The following is a 27,103-nucleotide window of genomic DNA, read 5'->3' on the forward strand; positions in this document are numbered from 1 at the left end:
AAAAAATAAAAGCACAAAATAATTGAGAATTTTTCCTCCTCCTCCATCTGCTCAGCAATTAAACTTACTATATTTTAATAAAACTAAGTTTTTTCTTAAAAGATGGACAACTTTTTGGGTTTTATTTAGTCTAGAAAATCTGAGTCTATCCCCAGCAACAAAAACGAGAACTTAAAAAAAACTATGGAAATAAAGTACATTAATAGCTGAATTAATGTGATCTTCTTACTCCTTGTCATTTTTAGTAAGAAGTTGAATGTTTATAGCCCTACTTATGAAATTAAATATTCATTGAATATTTAAATATTCGTTTAGGATACATTTCTAACTGAATTTTGGGTTTTCAGCCACAATTTGATCAGAAATGTTACAAATCAACACACAAAGTTACACTTCAATAAAAATTAATTACCAGAATACTTGGATATCATTTCATCTGCATCAGTACTAGATGGGGTTCAGTTCACTGTGTTCATACATGAGCTGCAGGTGGAAGAAAGGTGAGGTGAACACCTGAACAAACAGAAGAGATCCGATATGTACTCTGGTCCGAGCAGTTTCTCCGACACAAAGACACATTCAATCTCGCCGGAGACCCAAACAAAATGAAAACAGTTTGAGGCCAAATTCTGATAAAAATAGCACATTTATTAAAAAGATACAGCATAAATCAGCAATTTTCCCCCATCTTGCATCTTGAAATATGCCACATCTGCGTCACAAGATCAGAGGTCTTACAAATATTTTCAGTCCACCTGCTGCTGCCGCCTTCTCGGACGTTTCTCCGACATGTGTATCTACAGTATGTAGCAAAACAATCTCATTCTCTCACACAATCGCACCGCGTGACCGGCAGCAGACCTGGCTGATGGTACGACTGATGAGCGAGCCGTTCTGCTCTTCAGCCGCGTCTCACTGTGTATGAGTCCAATTCATTCAGCTAATCTGGGTGGATTGGAGGATGAAAGCAAAGACGCCAGTGAACATTTGTTATTACCAACATGAGTTCTGGATTTTTTTTTTTTTTTTAAGTCAAGGAGGAGAAACGAGGTTTTCAAAAAAAAAAAAAATCTGAGGACATTTTTCGATCAACTCATCAGGTGAGATGAAAGAAAAAAAACATTTGAAGTAGAGATGCACCGATTGGTTCATCAGGGAATCGGCTGATTTTTCCCTCCAATCAACAAATTTGGTTTTCCTCCCATTTATTAAATGCAGAAAAACTAGGAACTGAAACCAGTTTACAAATGGTAGACTAAATGGAGGCATCAAATAACATGCTGTTTTTGAGCTTAATAAAAAAAAAAAAATAGGAATCTGTCCTTTGATGCATAAATTATATTTTCCGTTGGAGTAATTTTTTTCTCCTTCCTGTGGTGCAGAAAACCCCCCAAAAAACAACCTATTAGGAAATGTTGAAATCAGCAAGTAAAATCCAGAGCGGTGCATCTCTAATTGAAATCAATCTTGCGTGACTGTATAAAAGAAATTAGATGGAATGATGACATTTCTTTGGTTCCTGTGTGGCAAGAAAAAGAAAAAGACAAAAACAAACTCCAGTCTAGTTCATTCAGCTGAGATAGACAAACAACAACAGGTCCTAGAAATCAAGAGTGGGATGGATTTTCTTTTTTCTTTTTTTTTTGACTGGCTTTGCTCCTTTGTAAAATTGAGGTCAGTGAGTCTTTAGGTGTAATAATTCTGCTGATCTGCTTCTTAACACGCGGAATGAGAAATCCCTGAAAACTGTTCGACGACAAAGCAGCCAGGATGTTCTTGCACAACGAACAAAAGAGCAATCTCAAGGCGAACGATGGTAAAGCACGATGTATTCAATAATTCAAGGCAACGAAAAGAAAAAAACAAACAAAAAAAAAAAACAATTACATGAGGCAGTGCAAAAATGTCACACCAATAAAATATGTTTCACAAACTCAAAACAGATCCTGAGGAAGAAAGAAAAAAAAAAAGAAAAAAAAAAAAAAATCGAACAAATCCAGGCATAATAAAAAAACATCTCCGAGTCAGCCCCGCTCCGATTTAAATTAGATCCCACATTATCCTGACATCTTAAATTTTCTAAACAGCCACTTAATGCGACTTTTTGTCATTTTATCCCTCCCTGTTACGCTATGTACCAACGAGCGCTCCTCCCCCCGCCCAGAATGAAAGGCCACAAATTTAAACACCCGAACGAACACCTCAGCTACAACGACGACAGGAGACCCCCAAAGACGACGACGAGACCAAAACCGGTTTCCGTACCGCATATTTACACACGCAACCGTGTAGACGAACAGGAGGACAATAGAGACTTTGGTGCTGAACTAATCGAACGCTTGGCCTCTTTACAGATGAAAGAAAAGCTGCTTCTGATTTCAATCAGGGAAGAGAAAAACAGCCGAGGCAGAACTGCAAAAACGACTGACCCAACAGTTTCTGGCACAAAACTTCTTTAAAACCGTATAACAAAATTAAAAAATAAAGGGAGAGGAGAATCAAAGATGGTGGAAGGATCCCCATCATCTGATTTTTGTTTTTCTTTCCCACCTGAAGTACCATTTACAGTAGGTTATCGTAAACGGTACTTTTACGTAAAAGTGAGTACTCCAGTATACAAAAGTACTTTGATATGCTGGAGAGGGAAAGGCTGAGGGAAGGAACGCTGAAGGGAGGAGGCAAAGTTTCAAAGTCATCCTTGGAGTAAGAGCAAAAGCACTTGAGAGAGGTAACTAGATCCATGAACAGGAGGGTTCACGAGGACTCGACCAAAATAAAAAAAAGAAAAAAGAAAAAAAAGAAAACGAGGAACAGCGCCGCATTTCACTCCACGTACGGGGCACAGCGCACAGTCATCCAAAAAACTAAGACTGATCAAACCAGACTTTCAGAACAAACTCATACAGGAAAGAAAAGAAAAATAAAAAAACGCTTAAGACAACACAGCTTGAAAAGGCCAAAAGGAAAACGAGTGTAGCAAGTTGGTAGACATCAGATACTTCTAATTGTTGTGCTTTCTCACTCTGCCGAACAGAGCTGTGGTGCAAACGAGGGAAACCTGCAGGACGCGTGGAACGTGCGCGCGCCGATTGGCACGGAAAACAAAACGCTTAAAACATGGAGATGGCCTCGTTGTAGACAGAGGAGCTGACAGGTCCATGGCACAGAGAGGAAACCCTCGATTTATAAAGATGAAATAAAATTCACTACCTGGAAGAGGTTGGAAAAATGTTAAACTTTAATCTGCCGTCTGATTAAGTTTAGATGAACGGCGCTCTCTGTGAGTATTGTTGGCAATTTGAAGAAAGCCGCTCATTGAGATTAGACGGGCCAGCTCCTCCGTCTGCTGAAGAGGAAAAAGCATAAAGTCTTTGGTGAAACAGAGGCATGCATGCCAAGTAAATAAATGTATGGATAAAACATTAAAAAAAGGCTGTACTGGTGCAACACAATAAACAAAAGGTTTTATTATTTAATAAATGTAATTTGGATCTAAAACTAAAAACCTCTATGTAGATCCACTATAGAGTGAAGTATTTCAAGCTTCCATTATAGCTTATAGCTAATGAAAACCGCATAACAAAATTTATTTATTATAGAAACATCATTTTGGCTTATACAATCATGAAGAAAGCTGGTCTGAGTTCACATTAATGAAAAATTGAGTGGAAGGAAAAAGTGTGGTAGGAAAGGATGAACTAATGACACGGACAGCTTCAGCTATAAGAGTTTGGAGAAGATTCAGGATGCTTCAGGAGTCCCGTTTTGATTTGGAAAGCCATTTCATCTGTTAGTGTCGTTCAGGTATTATCAGTATTATTATTATTTTCTTAAATCTAGTCTAACATCAGTATATCATCTGACAGCACATCGTCACCTTCCTGAAATAATGGTCAAAGCCTTTTGTCAAAAGTATAAATTTTTCTTTTGCCTACATTATCTTTAGTTAAAAAACTGACTTGGATCATTGTTTTAGGAAAGTGACAATATTTAAGATGCACATTTTATTTTCTAGAACAATAACATCTGCTTTATTGATCCTAGTTTCTGTACTCGATTGGCAAGATGTGGCGATGGAGATATTTTTCAACATTTCTGTATTAAATATGTTTTTTGAAATGTTGGGATATTAGCTGTAAGCCATAATATTTATTTATATATATATATATATATATATATTTTATTTTTATTTTATTTTTTTAAAGAATCTACAAGAGTTTCACTTTTAGAACCAAATTTCTGAACTACATGTTTTCCATGGTTATCTAATTTATTGAGCTGCACCTGTTTGACCTTTATGGATACTTCAGCATTTCACAGCATAAACTTTGTCTCTGAACAATGACAAAGTCCTGACGGATCCACGTTCGGAGCGGTAATCAACTTAAAATGCGTTGGGTATTTCTAACAACTACAAATCAGAATCTGGGTGAAAAAGACTCCAAAGACGGTTTTGTTTTAACGCACCGCAATAAAATGTGTTGTCGAGGAAAGGACAGCAAACAAAGTGCCAGCTACGGAGCTGGTTCAAGCGTAACTCCCTCCGTCTTTCAGCGACGTATGGCAGGTAGATGACAGAAGGCCAGCTAGATCTGAAAAAAAAAAAAAAAAAAAAAAAAAAAAAAACACACACACACACCGTCTCACTCACACTTTCTATTCTAGATACCCAATTTCCAAGCAGCACCGTTTTCAATTTGAGCCGAACGCATCTTACCGGATGCTGAGCAGGAGTTGTGAGGGAGCGCGCGCTCCCGTGCCGCGCCCCGTACGAAAACTGGCCCAGACCCAAATCGCTCCTGAGCATCTCTGAGCTGCAGAGCTGTGGCTTCTTGCATGACGGGCAGGACTTCTGGAAATCCTGCCCAGCCGGTTTCTTGTTTTTTTTTTTTGTTTTGTTTTTTTTTTTTTTTTTTTAATGGAAATGACTAAGATAGTTCAAAAAGAAAAAAAAAAGTGTCAGCAGAGGTGAATGCGAAACACATTCGAAGAAGCGAGCAGAATACACTTCCCACATGTTTTTTGTCATTTTCCTAATAAAGCAGCGCTTCGCTTCGTCTGGCAGTGGCTTTCCGATAACTTGTCTGTTTTTTTTTCTTTTTTCTCGTCCTCCGTCATGATTTTCCTCCGGCCTTTGGCTCCCTCTCCTGTGTGGATGCTTGTACCTGTGCTGCTGTTGTCACGGTGACCTCCTCTCCATCCTCCCCCCTCCTCTCTCTCTTCATGCTCTGCCTGCTGGCGTCTCTGCCCCCCCTCCCTCGGTTAGTTTCAGCTCACAGCCGGCAGAGGCAGAACAGCGTGGGGATGAAGACTCCGAACGCCACCAGGATGGGGAACATTAGGCTGCTGTTGTCGGCTGCGTAAGGGTTCGGCGTCCGGGGGCCCGACTGGACCCTGTACTTGGAGCCCGGCTGGACCTTTTTCTTCCCGCCTTCCTCGCCTGCTTCGCTTTCCTCCTCCTCTTCCTCGTCATCCTCGTGCTTCTCCAGGCCGGGGTGAGGTTGAAGCTTCGGTACATCTTGTAAGCACAAATCAGATTAAAAAGCACATGAAGCAGGTTTGTACTTATGTAACAAACTAAACGGCGTCTTGTGAAAGTATTCACACCTGCCGTTAAGAAAGTCGCAATGAGCAATTCACCAGTTAAAACACCCAAAACACTTTCAAGGGGCATGAATACTTTTCAAAGCCACAGAGTTGGAACACAGATCTAAAGGTGTTTAGGAGACTCACCTTCTAAAGTCCCCTTCATGACGTAGAGCGCGCAGACCTTGGGGTTGTCATAGTAACCCTGAATCACAGAGCAGAGTTTTAAAGATGAAAGGGTTAGAGAATCATGCTACAATGTTCAAGATTATAGAAATGATAAAACAGTTCCCCCCCCCCCCTCAGCCTTAATAACCAAATCTGAGTTTCCCCGTAGCGGAGTTTTAAGATTTGGAAGTAGGACAGTAAGAGTGCCTCGTTTCAGAGGGAGGGAATGAAAGTGTGTTCAATTATTCTCCAAGATGGGAAAAAAAAAAAAAAAGAAGAAGTAAAAACTGCTGTAAAAACTTTTTTAGAACACGTCACCTTTTACCACTTCAGCCTAAATTCATTTGCTTGCAAACCTTTTGGTTTTATTATTATTATTTTTAATCCCTGCATGCACCAATCTGTAAATAGCTCCTGAACTCCCTGCATCAAAGAGTGTAAATCAGGGGTGTGTATAAATTATATGGCAAGAAGCAAAGTTATCTTAAATCAAATGCTGGCTATGCATTTTCTATTTTAAAGTCAGCCTGGGCTAAAGCAGTGGTGTAGAACTGGTGAGCCGTTTTATTTGCAGGGTTTGAATTGGCTGGTTGTAAAGCTGGTTGTGCACCTCAACACATCTGATGTTGAGCCATCATCAGAGTTACATACAGACTCACTGTCAGCCCCACTTCATTATTACATTTATGTGATTATATAAACTTGTTTTTGATGAATTCTGAATAAAAATTCAGACTCTGCAGTCTTTGGTTCAGGTAGTCACATGACCTAAATGCTCTGAACGAAGAAAGATTGAAACGTCCTGAATGTTGATTCTGCTGTAGATCTGCTGTTATGGGTAGGATCGCTGACAAACACTCAGGCTGACCGGGTCACGCCTGTTCAGAAAACAGAGTTTAATCATGAAACTACAGGACAAGCCCAGATCATAACTCCTCCACCTCTAGTCGGTGCTAGTCTTTTTTCTTTTGTTTGTTTTTTTATCTTCTTAATTTCTCCTTGGGCATCAACAGAGTATGTTCAGATTTTTACCAAAGCAATTCATTTTACGTTTCTTAAAAAAAAAAATCTATGTCTGGGGTTTTTGATGGTACCAGTTGCTGTAAACATGAGGTGAATCAGATCTTTCACTTCACTTTAGGACACAAATCCAAGTTCACATCTTACAGTTAAACATTTTGGGTTAACTATTAATAAAGCTACAATTTTATTTAAAAAATGTGCAACAAACTAAGCAAATAGAAGTGAATATCAGGAAATTATACGAAACGAATGCAGCAAAAAAAAAAAAAACACTAAAATGAAGTGAAACAGAAAGCAAAAGTTCCTGTTGCAGTGAAAATAACCGTGGGTACTTTTCTCCGTTTTGATTTAAGGATTGCTAGAAAACAAAGTTGATGAAAACTAAATTAAAAACACCCCCAAAAAATCTAGCAAAACTCTGGAGTCTGAACGCTTATATAGTGCAACCATTTATCAGAGCATGAAATCAGATTTCAATGAATAACTTGTTAAGAGGTCAAACTAAGAAATTGCTGCCCAGAACGCCTGACTGTGAAAACAGATGTGATATGCAGAAGATAACCTGCACGTTTCCGACAGATCTGATATAACGGACAACTTTTATCACAGACACGTTTATGAAAAGTCAAAGGATACAAAAGCCTAAAGATTCAATTAAACGGTTGAAACCGGGGCTGCACCGGCTGCAGCTGTCTGGCCAATCACCGATCTTTAAAAAGTCTGACCTGCTGATTCTGATTTTGGCAACTAAGTTGCTAAGTTGGTAGCAGTGGAGTGACTATTGTTAACCACATGCATGCAGACTGAGGCTTTTACAGTAAACTAAAAACTAGCAAGTTAATGAAAACTGCATTTGAGAAAACATTATTGTTAACTGAAATAAAGAAAAATAGAAAATATAACGAAGTACTGTATATTGTGCGTTTATAAAACTAACTAAAACACATTGACATTATAGATAATATCCTTTGTTTTTGTGTTTATGAATATATTTATGAGCCTTTCAAACTTAGACACATCCACACTGATTAATTAAAACTGATTGAATGAAACAAACAAAAAGTCAGGGAATTGAGGCTGATTTGTGGGTGTTCCCCTCAGTAAATCAATCAAAGTTTGACCAACCGTGACATAAAAAAAATTAAAGAAATACGCCGTCTCCCCACATAACCTCCACTCACCTTTACGAACTCCACCGTGAGCTTGCCGTTGAAGGTGGACACCTCGCCTTGCACGCTTAGCTTGCCTTTTTTAATAGAGAATTGCACTATCTCATCGTGAGCGGTACTGTGGCCCACTCGGTCAAAGATGTCCAGGTCCTTAACCACTGTGTGGCCGTTTACGCGGACGTCAAACACCTGGGGGGACACATTGTCAAATCAGTCAACATGCATTAACTCCAGCCCCTCAACTGGAGGGGCTGGAGTTGCCCTCCAGTTGAGAGTCCGTTTGCTGGAGAGTTCCCCTCCAGCAAACACACACAAACGACCTGACGTCAGCATGTAACAAACCGCCATACCTTTTGCTGTGACTGTGCAAAGTAAACCTCTGCATATTTCATGACTAGTATATAGTCTCCGTCGTCACGAATGGGGACATCATACCCGAAAGTGTCTTCATTGTACCGCTCCGTCTGGTAGAGAATCTGGTCCTCGGGACTGGAGCGTAGGATTGGCAGACGCACCCCGTAATCAGATGCTACAGAAGAGGACAGCGTCAGGCTCACAGGACTTCTCGCATTCCAAAACCGGAAAATGTTTTATGTCAAGCAAGGAGTCCAAATTACATAACCAGTGACCCTTTTTCCAAAACACATCTGAATAATCTCATTCTGTCTGAAACAAGGTTATCACTCAGTGTTCCCTTATTGAGGCAGTCAGAAATAAACTGCTTCACTCTCAGCGAGGACTACAGGCGGAAAATAACCGTCTGAGTGAAGTTTGGACCAGGTTGGGAAGTGTTGGGCATCTATCTCATCCCATACTATCTGGTTTTATACATTATAATAAATGGAAGTTAAAAATAAATGTGGAAGAATCCTGTATTAAGATTTTTAGATGCCACTCCCTCTGTTCTTAAATCTGCTAAAAAAAAAATAAATAAACTGAACAAACTGAAGCTTAAAATGTACTCCTTTCCTCCTGAAAGGACTGAATGTAGCAGTTTTATAAGAGTTTAGCAGGTGAATGTTTGTCAATCAGTACCAACAAGGTCAACCTGTTAGCGCAAAAACAGATTAATAAAATTAATCTTCAAAATGCTCAAAGAACGCTTTTTACTTGAGTTCATGTTGATTAGTGTTTGAATGTTGTGGGATGTTGGTGCCATAACAACCAAAAGTTACTTTAATTATAACAATTAGTTCTTGTTGACTTGGTAGCTGAATACAGTGACTTTGTTTCTATGACAGCCATTTTTGTCTTCTGTGATTTTTGTATATAAAGAAAAAAGTAAAATTATGGATATAATCTTGACCGTTCAGATGCAGATTAAACATTTCAGATCTGATTATTTTGTATTAAGTACTTGAAAACAACAATCCACTATTTAGTTCAGTTTTTTTTTTATTTGCTCATCTTCAGTTGGGTCAAACATTGTTTTTTTGCAACAACTGAGACAAATGCACCACGTTTACATCTCTGTGTTTTACCCATCTTCATTAGACCATGTGTCCCGATAACAAAATGATCTTACAAAACACCAACCTAACCCTCGACCATCATCACATCACATGAAGACATTCTTCATGCATCCATCTTTGATTCTGGTGCTCATCACTTTTTAGAAAAGACTGAATTTCTCTTTCGCCAATGAAGCCTGGAACTTTTTACCCACTTTGGAAATTTCATTTCGTCTGGCCGTTATTAGGCAAACGCTTCCACTGTGGAGTCCAGAACAGAGCCGTCGCCGTCCCAGTGTAGGGACTGGTGACTCCCCGCACTGCAGAGGTGTTGACCAATATCTCATTTGACAGTTAAATGCGTGGTGGAGAGACTCTCCCGTTGTGAAAATAAAAGCAACGAAGTTACCGTCCATACTTCTGTCACAGCGACTACATTTTAAAACTTGTTCAAAGTCACTACGACTTTAAAGGCTGCAGGGCTGCAGGCCTTGAGGGCTGCAGACCCCTTCCCTAAGCCTAAGCTATTACTTTCACTGCAGGATTAACCAGGGATTTGATTAGTCTCAAGAGTCGGTGCTAGGAGCTGGGAAAGACATGACACCTGAGTTGAGAGTGCTCTGTTGCAAGTCGGACAGACTGTTATTTGTCTTGGTGCAACTATTATTAGTGACATAAGCAAAACACAGGAGACCCAACACTAAAAGAACATTTTCACAAGTGGATTTTTTTAAGCACTGTGTGTGCCATTGGTTTAATGGGATTTAAAAAATACATTACAACTGCTAATAAATCACTAATTTGGCTTTTTTTTTATTATTCTGTAGCCATATTAGATAAACTCAGGGTTGTTCACCAAGCTCTGACTTTTCCAGTAAAAAGTCCAATTTCAGAGGAAATAATGTCTTACTTTTCCAATTGCAAGCTTCTATGTCAACAATTTCAAATCTACTACAGTTTGTGCTAACAAACAATATGAGCTATAGACTTATTTGAATTGATGTGACTAGTACTGAAACAAATAAAACCAGTTTGAAATAGTTGGCTCTCTTTCTCTGAAAAACTCCATTCAAAAGTTCCTGGTAAGCTGCCATCAAGGTAAATTTCTACGCTGCTCATTTGTTCGTGCCCTTCTGGAAACACAGGGGTGAAGTAATAGTTCCCAGGAAACTAGCCTGGTTCCTGAGAAAGGACAAAATGCTCCCAAATATGGATTTCAAAATAAGGAAAGAACTAGCATCACCTTCAGAAAGCCTGAAAACCTTCGAGAAAGTTTCGTGGGAAGGGCACCGAACTTGCTCCAGCCCAGGGCCCCTCATGTTTGTAAATCTGGCCCTGACAGAATAATTCCCACCGTCTAATTGGACATATTATCACCTGCTTCCTCTCCATGTTGAGAGGGGCGGGGCTGCAGCGCTCTATGCTGACTCTTCATTAGTTTGTAGCTTCTTGCGGAAGCCACACCATGCAGATGATTTCTGCTGAGAACATAAGCGATTCAAAGAAGCTCCTTCATTTTAGCGATGTTCTATTAATCACCAGTGCCTGATAAATAAATCCCAAAAAGCGCTCATTTGCAGAGAATAAAATACAAAATAAAAATAAAAACCCGTTTTCTATCAAGCAGACTCACCTTTGCCAATTTTCCCTTCCAAAGGGTCCTTCTTGAAATGAATACCGTGCACATCCACATGCGAGTCTCCCCCGGCGTTCACAGCCCAGATAACCCGCTCTGCGAGGCTGGGGCCCCCGCCGTCTGCCCAGCACTGCTCGGACAGCAGAGACAGCACCGCTGCCAGCAGCCCGGCGACGAGCTGCGCCGTGACCCGCTGCATTGCTTCACACGCCGCGCAGTCTTCCCCCTGCTCCTTGGTCACAGAGACAGCCGGGGTCGGTTTCTTTCCGAACGAAGCCCAAACTGCTTCCACACCGAATGAAGGGAAGCTCTTCCAGCAAGAAACATTAAAAGCACGCAAGGTTAGCCAGCGAAAGCAGCTAGCCAGCGTGTCTTAGTGACATGGAACGTGATATCCGTAAGTTAGCTACTATGCTAATATTAACAGTACTGAGTAGCAGTGACACGGGGATGCGGGAAATGACAGTTATACACGTACAGTACGGACAAGTGCTCCAACTTAACCTGGACACGTATGCGACGCGTCAGCTCTTAATTAATGAGCAAAAAACCATACTTAATCAGCGAGTAACATTGATTAGTTAGCTTGACAGTGTAGCTAACCTACCTGTCTAACCAGAAATTCTTGGTGAATGAAAGCCTCTCTGGCTAACGTAAATGCAAATGTCCCTTACCTTTCCCTTCCACAACCGCCTTTAACCTCTTTCTGTCGGGGTGTACCAGTCGCACTAATGCTCGCACAGTGTCGCCAATCGTCCACAAGCCACCCTGTAAGAAAACCTTGGTATGTTTGCAGCAATTGGCCACAGCCTGCCCCTGACTTTCATTCAATGAGTGGATATTCAAAGTAACATTCGCCGTGCTGCTGCTAACTACAACGGCTTGCCAGTTTGAAGGAGGCGGAACAGCGGCGCTACCTAACCTGAGGTTTCCCATTAGCGGTGAGTGACAGGCACTGTGCCGAATCACAGCTTCCTGTTAAAGCTTCCTGATTCAACAAATACGATTTATATATCATAGACATGCGTGAGTGTGGCTAGTTAGAACAATAAATAGATAAATAAAATAATAACGAAATCAGTGTTACACTCATCTGAAACCTCTCTAAAGATGAACATCTACAGTGTCCATGTGCTGCCATCACTTTCTACTTAAAATTTATATTTGAATTAATTACTATTCTCTGTCAATTCAAGTTGTAAATATCACTTTTTATATTCTGCAAAAATAAAAATAAATCTGAAGGTAAATAACACAAGTGATGCTCCAAATGTCACGCCCCCCTCCTTTGTTTTCCAATATGGTATGGTCCAAGCGTTGTCCAATCAGGAGAGTCCAACGCAACGTGCTTCTTGTACTTATGAGATTTAATCAGAAAGACATGAATGAGAGTAGTTACTGTGGCAACAGCAAATATTTTTAAACCAGAAACGAGTCCTTGATTTATTATTATTATTAATTATTATTATACATTTAACACAAATGGGTGTAACTCTGTGTTTTGAACAGGTTAGAAACACACGACAAAGTGGGTAAAATGAAGAACAAAAAAAAAAAAAAATGTCCCAGAAACTTTCAGCTGTTTTGAGGAAACAGAGGAAGACATGTACACACAAAAATTATTAAACTTATGTCATAAAAAGTGGAAGCAGATTGAGATTTAAAATCACAACAGTAGTAGTGGAATCTAAAATAACCAAGAAGAATACAATCAAATGATGTAAAAGATAATTAAATAGAAATAAAATCTAAGTAAACAACGACTGAATATTAAGGAAAACTTGACTGAAAGCCAGCCTAAATGGTTTTGAGTCAAACTTTTATAGTCCTTAAAAACGTCATGCGTAAAAATTTGGAGTCTGTCCTTCTATAGCTCTTCATGAGATACCGGAAATCTTTTTTTTTTCTCATGCATCTATAAATTATTCTCACTCAGAATGAATGAGAACTCTCCCTTGAACACAGCGGAGTTATAAAACCAAAACGTTTCATCTGGAGGCCTATGGAATGATATAACTGCAGCGCTGCTGCAAGTAATACGCACATGGATGGTTCCTAGCTTCATCAGTGACACACATGAATAATAGATGCTAAGTTTAGCTTTGTCCTCACTAACTGCAGTGACATCACTCACCAGCATTGTAATATTTTGACATAGTCCACATAATAAAACACACATACCAGTAGTAAAAAGGGATCAAATGTAAACACCTTTTATTTTTCTACGTTTAACTTGTCCAAATATCATGTTTCCTCTTTTTATAAACAAAATTGTGCATACTAAATGTAGTAAATGTTTCTCTTTGGCATGCATAAAAAATTGTTTGACAGCACAGATGTTTGGAACGTTACCACATATCGAGTCATGACGACAGTGACAGATACAACGTGATTGGATCCACTGTACATACAGTTCACATTTGTGTGACCTCATGCTGACCTAAACAGACTTTCCAAAACAGCCATTTCTACTTCACAGGCTTTTGTGAATTCAGACACGAACACAAAAAGACACAGTCTTAACATGTGCTGTATTGCTGCAGATCAACGCTGGTCAGTGTCGGTGAGCACTTTTTAAGCTTTTGAGAAAAGCCGTCCATCTTTTGCTGTCTTTTTCCTTTGTTCTTCTGCTGATCTCAGTGGATAACAAATATGGAGGCATTTCAGAGAGTTGAGTCTCATGAAGATCAGATTTCTTTCTTTGCTGCATGTCAGACAGTGATGCTTTTTCATTGGAACAGGTCTGGCACAGTGAAAAATTACACATGGTCACAAAGTTACATTACAGGTGTGGGTATTGCCACTTTGATTTCTTGGTGAAGCACCATTGCTGCACAAAGGTACCTTCAAGTACATTTCTAATACAACAGACGATGTGCGAATATATAAACATTCAACAGTGCTAATGTTCTGTCTTTCCTACATTCAGTCCCTCATTCTGATGCTGCTGAAAACATCGAAGGTGACATTTTGCAAGACACTTAATTACACCATGTAGAATCTGAGACAGGACACCGACAATCTATCCACACAGGAAGTTGTTGTTAAGTGACAATTAAAGTGCAAAAACATAAATTAGACAATCTTTAGCTATGCTACAGCAAACTCTGCCTCGGTTAAACTTTAAAAGTTTTTCAGGAAGAACACTTATTGATTGAAAGTGGGAGGGGAACCCTCGCTCTGTAACATTCGAAGAGTTTGAATTCCAGTGTCATTTAGATTTCGATGGCTCAGTAGATCTTGGCGTGTCCTTTAGTTGGACGTGGTTTTAGTGTGAAGAAGCTTCACATTCAGGACCGATGTCCGAACTTAGCGAGACATCATTCGTACAAACTCTGAAAGAGAAAAGAACGAGAGAGGAAATAATGACAAAATGCAACAATTAAGCCATGCCCTGTTATATAGCTTTAATACAAGTCCTTGCAAAAGTTTGCATACTTTAAAGAACGTCTAATTTAAAGTTTAACAAACAGAACAGAGATGTTGTGCCCTGGTCAGATGACACCAAACTACAACTTTTTGGCCTGCACACATAAAACGCATAATGCTAACACCCTGAACACACCATTTGCAATGTGAAACCTGGGGGGTGATAACATCATGCAGTAAGGATGATTTTCTTCGGCCATAACAGGAAAGCCACAAAGAGTTAATGGAAAGATGTATGGAGCTAAATTCCTGGAAGAAAGCCTGTTATGGGCATTTTCCATTAGCACCTAGAAGTGCATGTCGACTTGGCTCAACTCTACGGAGTTCGACTGGTTTTCCATTACAATAAACAACTTTAGTCAGAGAGGTTGGGTTGTCCCACAGTCTGAAAAGTACCGTAATGTGATCTGGACGTGACACAAACACAACGTATACAATACAGGGGAGTGATTTACCTGCTAGGCATTGCTGCCTGACGCACCTTCACCAGTGCCTTTGTGGAAATGTGCTCTCCTGAATACCCCTATGGGCATAAATGGGTCATCAGCTAGAGACCACTAGCTGCTAATGTTCTGCTCCTTTAACTCCAGTACATCTCCTGGGGGCAAGGCGATGACACAGATCTTTCCCTGACACCCCTTGTTGGTAACCTAAGTGTTACTTCCCCCCAAACTCCTATCCTTCCTCCTCAGCCACTACCCTTCTCTGCCTCTTCTGCCAGATCTTTAATGGCTTCCGGACGCTCTGTTCCTGACCATTCCAAGTAATGGAGCAGATGAAGACCCAACAAAGCCCTTACCTCCCACTTTGGAGGAGTACATGGTGACTTTCTATCCTTCCTGCAATCTTCTCACAGGTCCCCATACTTAGGATGCTTCCGTTCATTGACAGCCACCATGCTTTCCTCCTACAGGACGGTGAGCTCCACCAACAAGACGGTCCTCTGTGGCTCTGACAGAAGTCACAGACTGTGGTTAGGTCTGGCCAGAGCAGAACAATCTCCCTGGGGAGTCTGAGCTGCCTCCCCAGGTCTACTCCCAAGCCAAAGTCGCAACAATGGAGGGAAGCAATGTTGAAGATTCCGCTCAGTCTGTAGCTTTCTGTCAGATTCAGTCACTGCTGTGACTTTGTACAAATGTCAAGTCAGATTACTGCAAGGGAGTCACTATTATGATGGAAAAACTGACTCCACTCCCTGGCCAATCAGTGGCCAACAGTCTTCTGGTGTCACGTTTTCAGTGCAAGTCTTCATACTTGGAACCCCAGTGAAGTAAGTAGTAAAATATTGGGCTGGTACCACTTAACCGTAACTAGTGGAAAACTCTTACAACGGCGTAGAACCAAGTCAAGCCGCACTAAGAAGGTGCTAGAGAAAAAGGGCCACTTGAGGCCGCAAATGACTTGAGACTCTAGCTGCCCAGAACTCAACCCAACTATAAATCTACAGCAAGAATTGGAAATTGATGCTCCCAAGTGTTTTAACTCCAATCTTACTGAGCTTAGCTGCTTTGCACAGAACAATCTGCTTCAGTAGATGTCCAAAGCTGAGACAAACAAACCCCAAAAGCCTTGCACCTGCAGTTACAAAATCCCAGTACAAGTTTGGAAGTTTAGACTTGTGCCGTGATGAAATGTGAAAAAGTTCCAGCTGCATGAATACTTTTGAAGGCAGTGGAAAGTAGAGAAGAAACTCATTTTACCTTCAAAGTCAACAAGTCCGTCACCGTTTAAGTCCACATCCCTTAGGATATCTTCTACCTCTTTAAGGCCTACCTGAAAAAGAGGAAAATAGGTCAGGAAGAACAACTAGAGCCCCACACACAGGGGCTAAAAAATCAGTTCACCAGCTCGGCTTTCTTTGTGATCACTTACTTGTTGGCCCAATAACTTCCTCATTGCATCTCTTAGCTCAGTGGTGCTTATGGCACCGTCCCCATTCGTGTCAAACTGAGAATAACAAGCAGAGAAGTAACATTAATAACAATCAAAACGACACGACTTAAATGAATGTTAAAAGCTATGAAAGAGCATTAACTAGTAAAATGTCAGACCACCTTACCTCTCTGAATGCGTCTTTTAACTCCTTTATCCCAATCATGTCTGCCGTTTCGGCGAGGAGTTTTGGGCCCATTAGTTCCACAAAATCGTCAAAGTCCACATGACCTCCCACTGGTGTAAGACGGATAAAAACATCCCCAGATACAATTACACACAGTTCAGGGCACAAATTTAGAGACATAAATATGAATGCTGAGTTCATTTTGAGCTTTTGTTGATGCATTTCAACTTTTTTTTCTATTACTTTGACTAGGCCATTCTAAAAACCTTAATTTTGTTTTGTTTTTTCAGTCATTTAGAGGTGGACTTGCTGGGGGGCCTTTTGATCGTTACCCTCAGTTGTTGGTTTGAAAGTCTCACTTTGACTCTGCTAAACATATTTCTTGTCATTGTGGCCAAGTGGCTCAATGTTTACCTACTCTGACCGTAAAACTTTCCTTCTGGAAGGTTATTTACACGTTCAACGTGGGGAGCAACATATTTCTCTTGAGTTTGAGGTCGTAAGTCTTCAGATAAAAAAATCTTTCTTCATGGACGGTCATACTAATAGGATTGGGCTTTGGTACAATGAGTTGTTATCGAACATCCATCCTAACCCATTTTCTTAACAATCTGGGTCAGATGATTTATTGTTGGACACATCTAGGTGTTCCAACAGGACATTGTTTACACAGAAATAGTTTTGGAGTGAAAAAGCAGGCTATAACTTTTAGCCTTGTTAATGGTTCGGACCTCATCCGTACTGGGAACGCAATGACCATAATAAAAGCTGGATTTGTGACATTTAAACAGCCAATCTCAATTCATTTTAGACATTTTGCTAATAGAGCTGGTCCAATAGGCTAGTGGCTGTAAAAATTATGTGATCAAAGCGAAACTTTCCACGGGACATTGGCTCAGATTTTTTTTGATAATTGCCCCCATAGGTTTGCTTGTAGAGGAAAGTTTACAATCAGTTCAACGTTATGCATCCAGTTCCAGACGTTGTTGAAGTTACGGGGGTGTTTATGCTTATGATGACTGCACATTAACCTCTGATGGAATCTGTTGTACATACATTACATACACGAGTGAGACGGTTATGGGCTTACGGTTCATGTTTATCTGTTGACTCAGTTCTATCAGCTCCATTTCTGTCGGCATGTATCCCATGGTCCTCATGCAGTTCCCCAGGTCTTTGCAGCTAATGAAGCCGTCTTTGTCTTTGTCAAACTCCTTGAAAGCGTCTCGCAGCTCTGTTGTGAAGAAAACAGCATACGGCATAGTAATATGCTAACAGCGTGTCTCAAACATGAATGAATAGCTGTCCTTTGGAGAAACATAATCTTACCATCCATTTCTTCTGGCCGCAGCTCTCTGTCCTGTTGAGACGAGACATCTTATTATTGGATGGTAAAAATCAAATGGTCACACATAAATGAAAAACAACACACATAATTTTAGCAGTAAGATAAATTTCCTTTGTCAACACACTCCATGCAAGCATGCATCTGACAATAATGTGACGGAAGTGATGCCAAAATCTGATTTCCGAATCTTCCACAACATTCCCCAGTGTCCCTGCAGACGCTCCAGCTTAAATGGTAAGAAAATATTAACAGCTGAGTGGAACTGAGTCTCACGGGAAAAATAAAACTTTAGAGGAGAGAGTGCTGGACCAGGAACCTCAACGCTGCAGTTCAAAGAAGAATCCAACTATTTCAGTGAGGTTTTTTTTTTGTGTGTCTGTATACAATAAAAGCAACCTTTAAAGGGCAAGAGAGCGCAGCAGACATTTCCCAGAGCGCTGAGGGGTTAACAGCGGGAGAGGAGAGACGTCTAAACACAACACAAAGTGCTGATGTCAGGCCCCAAGTACATACTGACCAGAAACTCTGACACAGAAAACACAGGCACATGGACCCGAAAACAACGTGGCAACCCCACACCATCAGTACTTTCTGTGTCAACCCATCAATACCACCTCATCAGCCTTCACAGGTCAGGGCGACATGTCCTACAGGCTCAGCTAAAAGAGACTTTCACATCTACAAAGTATTTTTACTAGCTCAGCTGACAGATACATAAATATATTTTTTTTCTGTCTGCAAACCTCCATTACGATACAGAAACTTAAAACTGCTTAGGTATCATAACCAGCAACCCCTTCGACAACAGAACTGGACAAATGAGCTGGTCATTACCATAAATTTGGTGTTAAAGTGAATAGCTAACGTAAATTTGATAAGATTTGCCTCAAATGGGCTAAATTTAACAGCAACCCTGCTATAGATGTGTCATAAGTTTTTAAGAAATTTTCGTGGCATTGCATGGAGTCCCCCACATAAGGAGAATTGTGCTGACCGCAATCATTTCCTTTCCTCTTCTTTCTCTGCCTGTTGAAATAATCTCAAAATCTCACTTCTGAAGCAAAGAGTGATATTTTGGGGTCACCAGATCTTCATAGGCATAACCAATGGTTTGGAAGTGAGGTCAGAAAATAAAGCTAGATAGACTAATTTTTTTCAATCCATTGTGGGTAAGTACAAATTTATTACTAGCTGGCTGTTCGATGTTGATCTTAGCCATTGACTCATTTCTGGTTGCCAACTCATACAATTGATTTATTTGTGAAATTCCATTCATAATGGTTCTTTAAACGTCTTACATTTGTGTTGATGAAACCTGCAGAAACCCTGGTTTGGCATAGAAATGGATGCGTAGAAAAGCACCTCATTCCCACTGTTATCTATGGCAGAAGACGTTTGGAGGAGAAGCAGCCAGACTGCATCACAAATTCTCAACTACGATGCTCAATGGTGGAGAAAGATAATATTTAAGCTAAGATTATTTTTCCCACTCATTTTTTTTTACTTATCACAGTGTGTCTTCATGCTAAAGACACATTTATTTATGTAAGGGTTTTTGTACATCATCAGGGGTGCAAACAAATTCATTAAAGACAACAGAAAAATCATCGGGGAGTGAGCAAACTTTGCGCCTGCAGGAGGTGACAAAGTAAAGCATGGTGTTGGAGGGGTGATGCTGTGAGCTTGCTTGCTTGCAGAACCAGAGCTCCTTTCAGACAGAAAGTCTATCTTGTAAGAGATTCTTGTGTTTAAGGCCAGCAGTCAAGTCAGCAGCTACTTTGGCCAAAGCTGCGTCTAGTAAAAGCAACAAATCTTGTTGGGGAAAAGCTGAATTAACTTTTTCATCCATAACTCTACGATATCGCTCACAATAATACTTGTGTGCTACTGTAACTCCTTTCTTTTTAGAGAAATGCAAGTTTCACCAATGTGACGACAGCAGATGCAAGCGTGTTTTGAGAGACTTACGTACAGCCTGCCTGCACTTTGCCATGCCTTTACCCAGGAAGACAGAGGTTTGTCCCAGTATGTTGCTCACGAGAACGCAGTTTTGTGTCACGGAAACAATGGAGTCCTGATACGGCCCGAGATACCCTGATTCTTCACAAGACAGCACAAGCCTGAGCCTCCTCTCAGCGTCCTGGAGCATCTTTCCACAAGTGTGCAGAGACAAAGGAGAGTAGAATTAAGCGAGGAGTCGGGAAGAGCTGTAAAGATGTCTACGGTTCACATCCCTTGAGCATTTTTCACAATGCATTTTATTAAAGAGGCAGTATTATGTGGTACTCAGGCATATAGTGTCATTTTATAGCATAGTCAAGAAACCATGTTACCTTCAGTTGTTTTAAAAATGCTGCATATATTAAATATGACTTTAAAAAAATTTTACTTTCTGATTTAGCACCTTGAAATTGGGCCTCTGTCTCTTTAAAAACGCCCAACCTTTCTGAAACTCTGTCTTCAGGAAGTCATCACATCATCATCGATTAACCTTTTAACAATGCTTTTACCAACGTTGCACTGAGAATTAGCTCCTATAATGAGCTCAGCTGATGCGTAGTTTCACCGGGTGTTTGCTAATTGATCCTGGCTAGTCTGAAGGAGCTGAGTGGGGGAACGTAAGAAGAGGAGTGCTTTGAGAGGGGGAAGCTAGGAATATCAGAAACTGCAGCTCCGAGGAGGAGCTGTGCCTGAAAGGCGGAGCTAGATCCAAACAGGCGTTTTGCACAGCTGAATGGTTGCCACGGGAGACTACAGGATTTCTCAAACATGCATAAGAAAATCAAGGCAACACTCCAGGTGTGTTTTTGATGAGAAAATGACCTTACATGATGTAGAGCTCAAAAAAGTCAATTTAACATAACATTTTACTTTAACATTTTATGTTAGAACAACAAAGAACTGATTTTAAACAATAATAGTAATTAAAAAAAACGTAAAACAGTATGTGATGCATTTTGACTTGGGCATTCTATAAATATCAAGATGACTCCATTTTCAGTTTGTGGCTGTATTCATATATAAGTTCAGAAAGCGTGGCATGCATTTGCAATAAAGCCCTCTTTACTTTGATGCCCCTAAGAAAATCAAGTTCCATCAACATTTTTTAAGAGGTCGCCTACATAGCAAATAAACTTAATCTGAGTAAAACCCCAGCTGCTTTGAGAAGGCATCAGGAGTGTCAGTGAACATTAGGGAACAAACGGCATCAGGAAGACCAAGGAAGACAGCAGACGGAACAGAAATGAAGTTGTGGAAAATTCTACAGCAGAGTAAGAGTATAAAACAATATCTCAAGCTTTGGAGATCTCACAGAGCCCTTCCATACGACACCTGGAAACGGTCGGATGGCATGACTGTGTACCAGAGCATGGCTGTCTGTCTTAGCTGACAGGCCAGACGAGGATGGGATTAGTAAGAAAAACAGTCAGTGGTAACGCCGGAGAGCTGTAGAGATCCACAGCTCAAGAGATATTTTCCAAGGAAGATTTAGCAACATTTTAAGCGTCTCTCCAATCTTTTCATACCTGATTAAATGTTTAATTTTAAATGATTTCTTTCTTCTTTTTCTGTGGCTTTTATTTTAATCATCCCTCCAGTGAGTTGTATGACGGAATATTAGAACCTGGCAATGGGACTTTTTGTTTGATTATGCTGCTGAAGAGAAATGCATGCCACACTTTACAGATTTCCTTTCGTAAAGGCGCTGTAAGGAAGTAACTCTGGGCTGTTGTTACTCTGCCATATGAATATGGAGTGCAGCCTATTTGCTTGTGTTTCAGACATTAGAGTAAAGGCTGAGCTTTACTGTGTGTCAATACAAGTGAAACACTGTCAAATATATGAAGACATAGCAGAAAGCTAACCTAAACACATCCATAAAACAAACATGTTGCCAACTTTCCACTCATTATTCATAACGGTTTACTTGACACTTATACAGACTGGCACCTTACACCTATACACTGTCGCAGGAACAGTAAACATACTCAGAGGGAGAGAAAAGGCGAACCAAACAGCGTCACAAAATATATTGCATAAGGACCCTATGCAGCTATAGGGCATCATTAGAGCTTCATTAGGAAATACTGAATCCAAACCTTAATCAAATTATTCAACAGATGCTAAATTATAGTAATCTGAGCAGTTTACTTGCTGCCTGTTTCTAAATGTGCCACAAAACCCATCAAACAGTCCAAGAAACACGGATGACAGCGAGGACAACCACAAGCCTTACCGCTCTGAGAGGCCACACTAAGCAGTTTCCCATTCCAACCGAGAAAAGAGGCATTAAGTACGACCATGAGGACTTTCTCTGCTTCAGGTTTGCAGGACGGATTTTGGGAGGAATGCAAACTCTGCTTTCAGCAAGACCCATGAAGATCGGAGGGGTGCTAGCCTGTCCCTATGCAGCGCGAGAGACAATAAACACCAAACTACGCTGTACTTTACCGTCCGGAGCAGTGACAGCGACAGCATCAGGGGGAGAGGGAAGGTGAAGCGGAGGAGGGGTGGGCGGGGGGGATAGTACGAGGGAGGGCTGTGGAAGGAAAGATAATAATGCCTATTAAAGGAAAAGGGACCTCAGAAAGACATTTCATTCAGCTGTCACAACATCCAAACTGTTGATTATTCTGTAAACAGTGCTGGCACCTCGGCGCAGGCTTATGGGCTCTGAAAGCACGAGAATAAACAAGAGGAAGAAGGAGAAAATTGCTGCATAAGATTAACAGATGTGCACCTGACGCCTGATGATCGCTGCAAAGTGCAAAGTGTTTACAGTTTAACTGTGAAAATCCAGACAAGGCAAGTTCAAGAGAACATTCTGTTGCGACCTATTTCCAGCTTCCTGTCGTTCCTCCTCACCTGCACTCAGGGTGGGGGACACAATTAATCACTTCCAACCTCTAAATTACACACAAAGGTAAACCGTGTTTAGAATTTCTGCACACGCCTTTTTGTTTTTCCTGCCTCCACCGTCCCCTCCACCACAGCTGCTTTGATGCACGCCATCCTCTGCCCTCTGCAGGTGACAAGGTCACGCTGACCTCCAGTCCAGACGGCACGCGTAGCAGGACAAACAAACAAAGTGGGAGAAATACGGCTGCCGTTGTTTATCGGCGTGGCATTTGTGTCTAAACCGGCCCCCCAAATCCTGTGTGTACTTACGGCGTGACGTTCTTCTTTTTTTTTTTTTTTTTTTAACGCGTGCTGCAAACAATGACGAGCATCTGTTACGCTGTCAAACAGACTCGTCTTGCTCGAACTGCGGCGTGTGAAGCCGTGCGTCGCTGCAGACTCCTCACCGACCAACTGTAGGTTCCTCAGCTAAGACCGCCGTCGGGGTCATGCCAGTGTTTTCCACAGAATGCTCTCAGGCTGACTCATGGGGGAAGCTGCGCAAATGGATTTTCATACTATGAGCATCGGATGGCTTCCCTGGAGGGATGAGCAACAAGTTTGTCTTTATGACTGAGAGCTTTTCATTTCGCCAAATGTACAGGGCCTCGGGTTATTGGGATATAATGCGGCTCTAAGTAGTTTTTAATTGTGAAGTTGAAAGGAAATGATGCAAGAAGATTTTCAAAATCTTTGTAAAAACACCTTAAAAGTGTGGCATCTGTCTGCATTCAGCCCCCTTTTACTCTGGTAGCCCAAGTAAAATCTAGTGCTACTTTCAGTAGTTAGCCTATCAAAAAACCCGGAAAACAAATTTCTCAAACGTCGAGAAAACAAATAAACAAACAAACAAACAAACAAAAACACAATTTGCAGAGATCCACATCTTTTGAAAAGACAGTTCCGTTTTTTTTGTAGAGTTCAGTCATGAGCTCCACAAATCTGTAAGAAGTTAACCGCGCCACAAGCCTCGTAAGCAAACATGGCAAAATATGACCTGGTCAAAAATGATGTTTTACTCCAACATGGAGGATGCTGTGCAGCTAGCAAAAACTTCCCACTGGTGGTGGCTGCATCATGCTGTGGGAATCTTTAACAGGGACAGGGAAGCTGGTCAGAGCTGATCAAAAGACAGATGGAGAGAGTACGGGGCGATACTGGAGAACCAGAAAAACAGAAATTGTTGGGAGCTGTTATGTGGCTGAATCAAAGTCTGGACCTAAATGCAAATGAGAATGATCCTGAATCTATTTTGCAAAGAAACAATCGGAGCCTCTAAATGTGCAAAACTGGTAGAAAACATACCTTTAAAAAATGAGTCGTAGCTGCTGACTCAGGGGGGCTGAATATTAATGTACCACACTTTTTCAGTTTTGTATTTATAGGATTCATTTTTGTTTTCTAGAATTTCAGTAATGTGCACTGCTTGGTGTTGACCTATGATATCAAACACCAAGAAAATACATTGAGGTTTGTGGTTGCAGCATAAAGAAAAATGTGAAAAAGTGTAACTTTTCCAAAGCACTGTACAGAAATCCCTTTGGATAACATCTAATTGCCAAACATGGAGGCAAATGAACCCTGACATCTGCAGAGTGTGCCCAGTAAACAACATATTATCAGTGGTTTAAAGCTTGAGCTGGAGCCCTCTGATGCTTTTTTTTTCTTTTTCTTTTTTTTTTTTGGTGGAACTGGAAAGATGGTTGCTTTCAAAGCAGCCCCAATTTATGCAGAATGACAGCATAGATAAGAGAGCGGGCATATGAAGCCGCACTTCTCCTTCTTATTCTTTGTATAAATACATCTCAGAGCTGAAAATAGATGCTCCATCACCAGCGGGAACATCAGTGATTACCTTCAAACACAAAACAATCACCGCAGCCAGCGTCCCTGACTGAATGGTGTGTAGGAACACAAGTCCACACAAGCAATTTTCACCAGAGACATTAGCACATCAGAGATTTTCCACCTCTGTGGTCCTGGAACGTATTTTTGTCCTACTTCAATCAGAAAGAGCTGCTTGATTGAGGAAATCTGTAGGAGGTAGAACTGTATTTTCCAAATTACATAAGAAATGAATGCTACAAAAAAGGGAGCTCTCTCTCTCTCTCTCTCTCTCTCTCTCTCTCTCTCTCTCTCTCTCTCTCTCTCGCTCTCTGTCTCTCTCTCTCTCTCTCCAGTCTGCCCAGTAATGACACAGAACACATAGGAGGTGATGGAGGAGGCCAGAGAATATGAACCCAAACAGAATCGTCTCAGAGAAAATGGGGGTGTTTGTTTGTAGAGGATATGCGGTCAGATGCTGCAAACCCCAAACAGTCCCTTCACTGAAACTAAACGTGGATTTTGGGGGCATCGTCACTGTCACTTGTCAGGGAATTTTCCAAAAACACACAGATTCACACACAACGTGAATGTCCAATGAATCAAAGCCAAACGATCAAAACCAAACAAATAATAATAATAATAATAATAATAATAATAATAATAATAATAATAATAATAATAATAATAATAATAATAATAATAATAATAATAATAAATACCATACCTGCCCGAACAGTGAATTGAGGACGCTCCTTAAATTGATGTCAGATGCAGAGGAAGCGGTGCTGGACCTCCGGGAGCGGCGGGACGACCTATAATAATAATAATAATAAATACCATACCTGCCCGAACAGTGAATTGAGGACGCTCCTTAAATTGATGTCAGATGCAGAGGAAGCGGTGCTGGACCTCCGGGAGCGGCGGGACGACCTGCTGGACGGCGGGACAGGGGAGCAGGAAGACGGGGACGGACTGCTGACCTGACCGCCGCCGCCGCCGCCGCTGGCCAAGCTGCCCCTCTTCCGGTCCCTCGGTTCACACAGCGGGGCCCTGTCGTCGGTGCTGTCCGAAAGCGAGGGCACCCTGTGGGCGTGCGGGTGACAGGACTGGGGATGCTCCGCGTCATCTGGATGGTCTTCCCGGTGGTGCTTCCTGCGGTGGTGGTGGTGGTGGTGATGGTGGCGGTGGGAGGGTTTGGGGTTAGTCCGGCTCCGCTCGGTCAACCCGCGGTCCGACTCGCAGTTTGGCCCCGGCTGAACGGGAACTTGGCTGTGCGGGACGTGGGGCTTGCACTTGCCCCGAGTGGCCGCGGCGGTACCCCCGTCCTGGCTGCCGACGAGGGAGGGATGACACAGGGGTCTCCGAGCGCTGACGTCGCCCTCGGCCGACCAGAAGGACTCGTCAGTTTTGCCGCTGCTGCCCTGGAGCGCGGCGGGACGGTGGCGGTGCTGGTGCTGATGCTGATGGTGATGCTGACCTCTCCGGATCTCTGATGTCTGATCAGGGAGGTGTGTCGATCTCCTCGATGATTTCAGTAACGAGGTTGTGGAATCAGATTTCGGGAAGGAGGCGCTCATCGCGGCGGATCCGATCTATTCCACCTCCGTGGGTCTTCCATCCACCTCATCGTCTTCTCTCCGTGCTATAATCATGTTTTTTTTCCCTTTTTTTTTTTTTTAGTGTGTGTCAGTGAAGGCTGTCCGCTTTAAGCTTGGGCTACATCTCCCCACCTGCTCGCGCGGTGCGGTAGACCAGCCGGAGCGCGCGCAGGCTGCGAACAGAGGCGGAACAGCGGCTGCGTCGCTGCAGAACGCGTCACCTGTTCATTAAGGTTCTCCGTGGCTCTGACGTGGAGAAGGACGGAGGTGTAGACGCTCAGCCGATCTGAAAAGTTTCAAGTTAAAAAAATCTATATGGAATTGATCTGATTTTTAATGAACAAGGAGGCCAGAACAAGAAGCAAAAAATAAAAAATAAATAAATAAAAAGTAATAATTGTATTCAGAAAGTGTTTCGTGCTGAATTTTCACTACGCGTTATATTTTGTCGGGATTTTGTGTAATATTCAAATACAAAGGAGGGTGTAATTGTGAAGTGTGATGAAATGGATACTATAAGCCCCCCACCCCCCGTACACAACTCACTCACTCAGGCCAAATAAAACGTGTTTAGAGCCGCAATTGTCGCAAGACTAGAAGAGCGACAGCTTATAATTTTAGGTAAACATACTCTCATTTTTAAGAAGCAACATTTCATCTATATTTTTGAAATGTGCAGTTAAAGAAAAGAGAAGATGATCTTTTTGTCTGTGGGATGGAAAATCCTGTTTTAAAAAAGACTGACATAGATTCCATATAATTTCCAACAAACGTATTTAAAAACACATTGCTGGTACTTTTAATGTCATTTTTTTTGGTAGAAATTCAATGTAAATACAACAAGAAAAAAAAACGGGAATAAAACTTGATTAAACATTTGTTTTTGTTTTGTTTTTTTGAAATAATTTTT

At 41.4% G+C, this 27,103-nt stretch overlaps 2 protein-coding genes across 5 annotated transcripts; both read right to left on the reverse strand.

The window, feature by feature from the left end:
* Positions 1-627: 627 nt before the first annotated feature.
* Positions 628-11,925, reverse strand: mlec (malectin). Its single transcript, XM_008417546.2, has 6 exons — positions 11,708-11,925; positions 11,031-11,265; positions 8,297-8,475; positions 7,959-8,135; positions 5,734-5,791; positions 628-5,518 (listed from the first exon to the last, which is right to left on the reverse strand). Exons 2-6 carry the CDS (start codon positions 11,230-11,232, stop codon positions 5,274-5,276), a joined length of 861 nt encoding a protein of 286 aa, XP_008415768.1. The 5' UTR covers positions 11,233-11,265; positions 11,708-11,925; the 3' UTR covers positions 628-5,273.
* Positions 11,926-13,224: 1,299 nt separating this feature from the next.
* On the reverse strand, positions 13,225-26,974 carry cabp1a (calcium binding protein 1a). Of its 4 annotated transcripts, none has more exons than XM_008417548.2 (8): positions 25,526-26,971; positions 25,320-25,407; positions 17,851-17,881; positions 17,612-17,755; positions 16,522-16,631; positions 16,335-16,409; positions 16,163-16,235; positions 13,225-14,368 (listed from the first exon to the last, which is right to left on the reverse strand). In XM_008417548.2, the coding sequence occupies exons 1-8, from the start codon at positions 26,170-26,172 to the stop codon at positions 14,343-14,345; spliced, it is 1,194 nt and encodes a 397-aa protein (XP_008415770.1). In that variant the 5' UTR covers positions 26,173-26,971; the 3' UTR covers positions 13,225-14,342. The 4 variants fall into 4 exon arrangements, with proteins under 4 accessions (XP_008415770.1, XP_008415773.1, XP_017162276.1 ...); XM_008417551.2 differs by lacking the exons at positions 25,320-25,407; positions 25,526-26,971 and adding exons at positions 19,842-20,018; positions 22,107-22,365; XM_017306787.1 differs by lacking the exons at positions 25,320-25,407; positions 25,526-26,971 and adding exons at positions 19,842-20,009; positions 22,107-22,364.
* Between the last annotated feature and the right edge of the window lie 129 nt (positions 26,975-27,103).

The sequence above is a fragment of the Poecilia reticulata genome, linkage group LG9 (genome assembly GCF_000633615.1).
Source record: "Poecilia reticulata strain Guanapo linkage group LG9, Guppy_female_1.0+MT, whole genome shotgun sequence".
Lineage (NCBI taxonomy): Eukaryota > Metazoa > Chordata > Actinopteri > Cyprinodontiformes > Poeciliidae > Poecilia > Poecilia reticulata.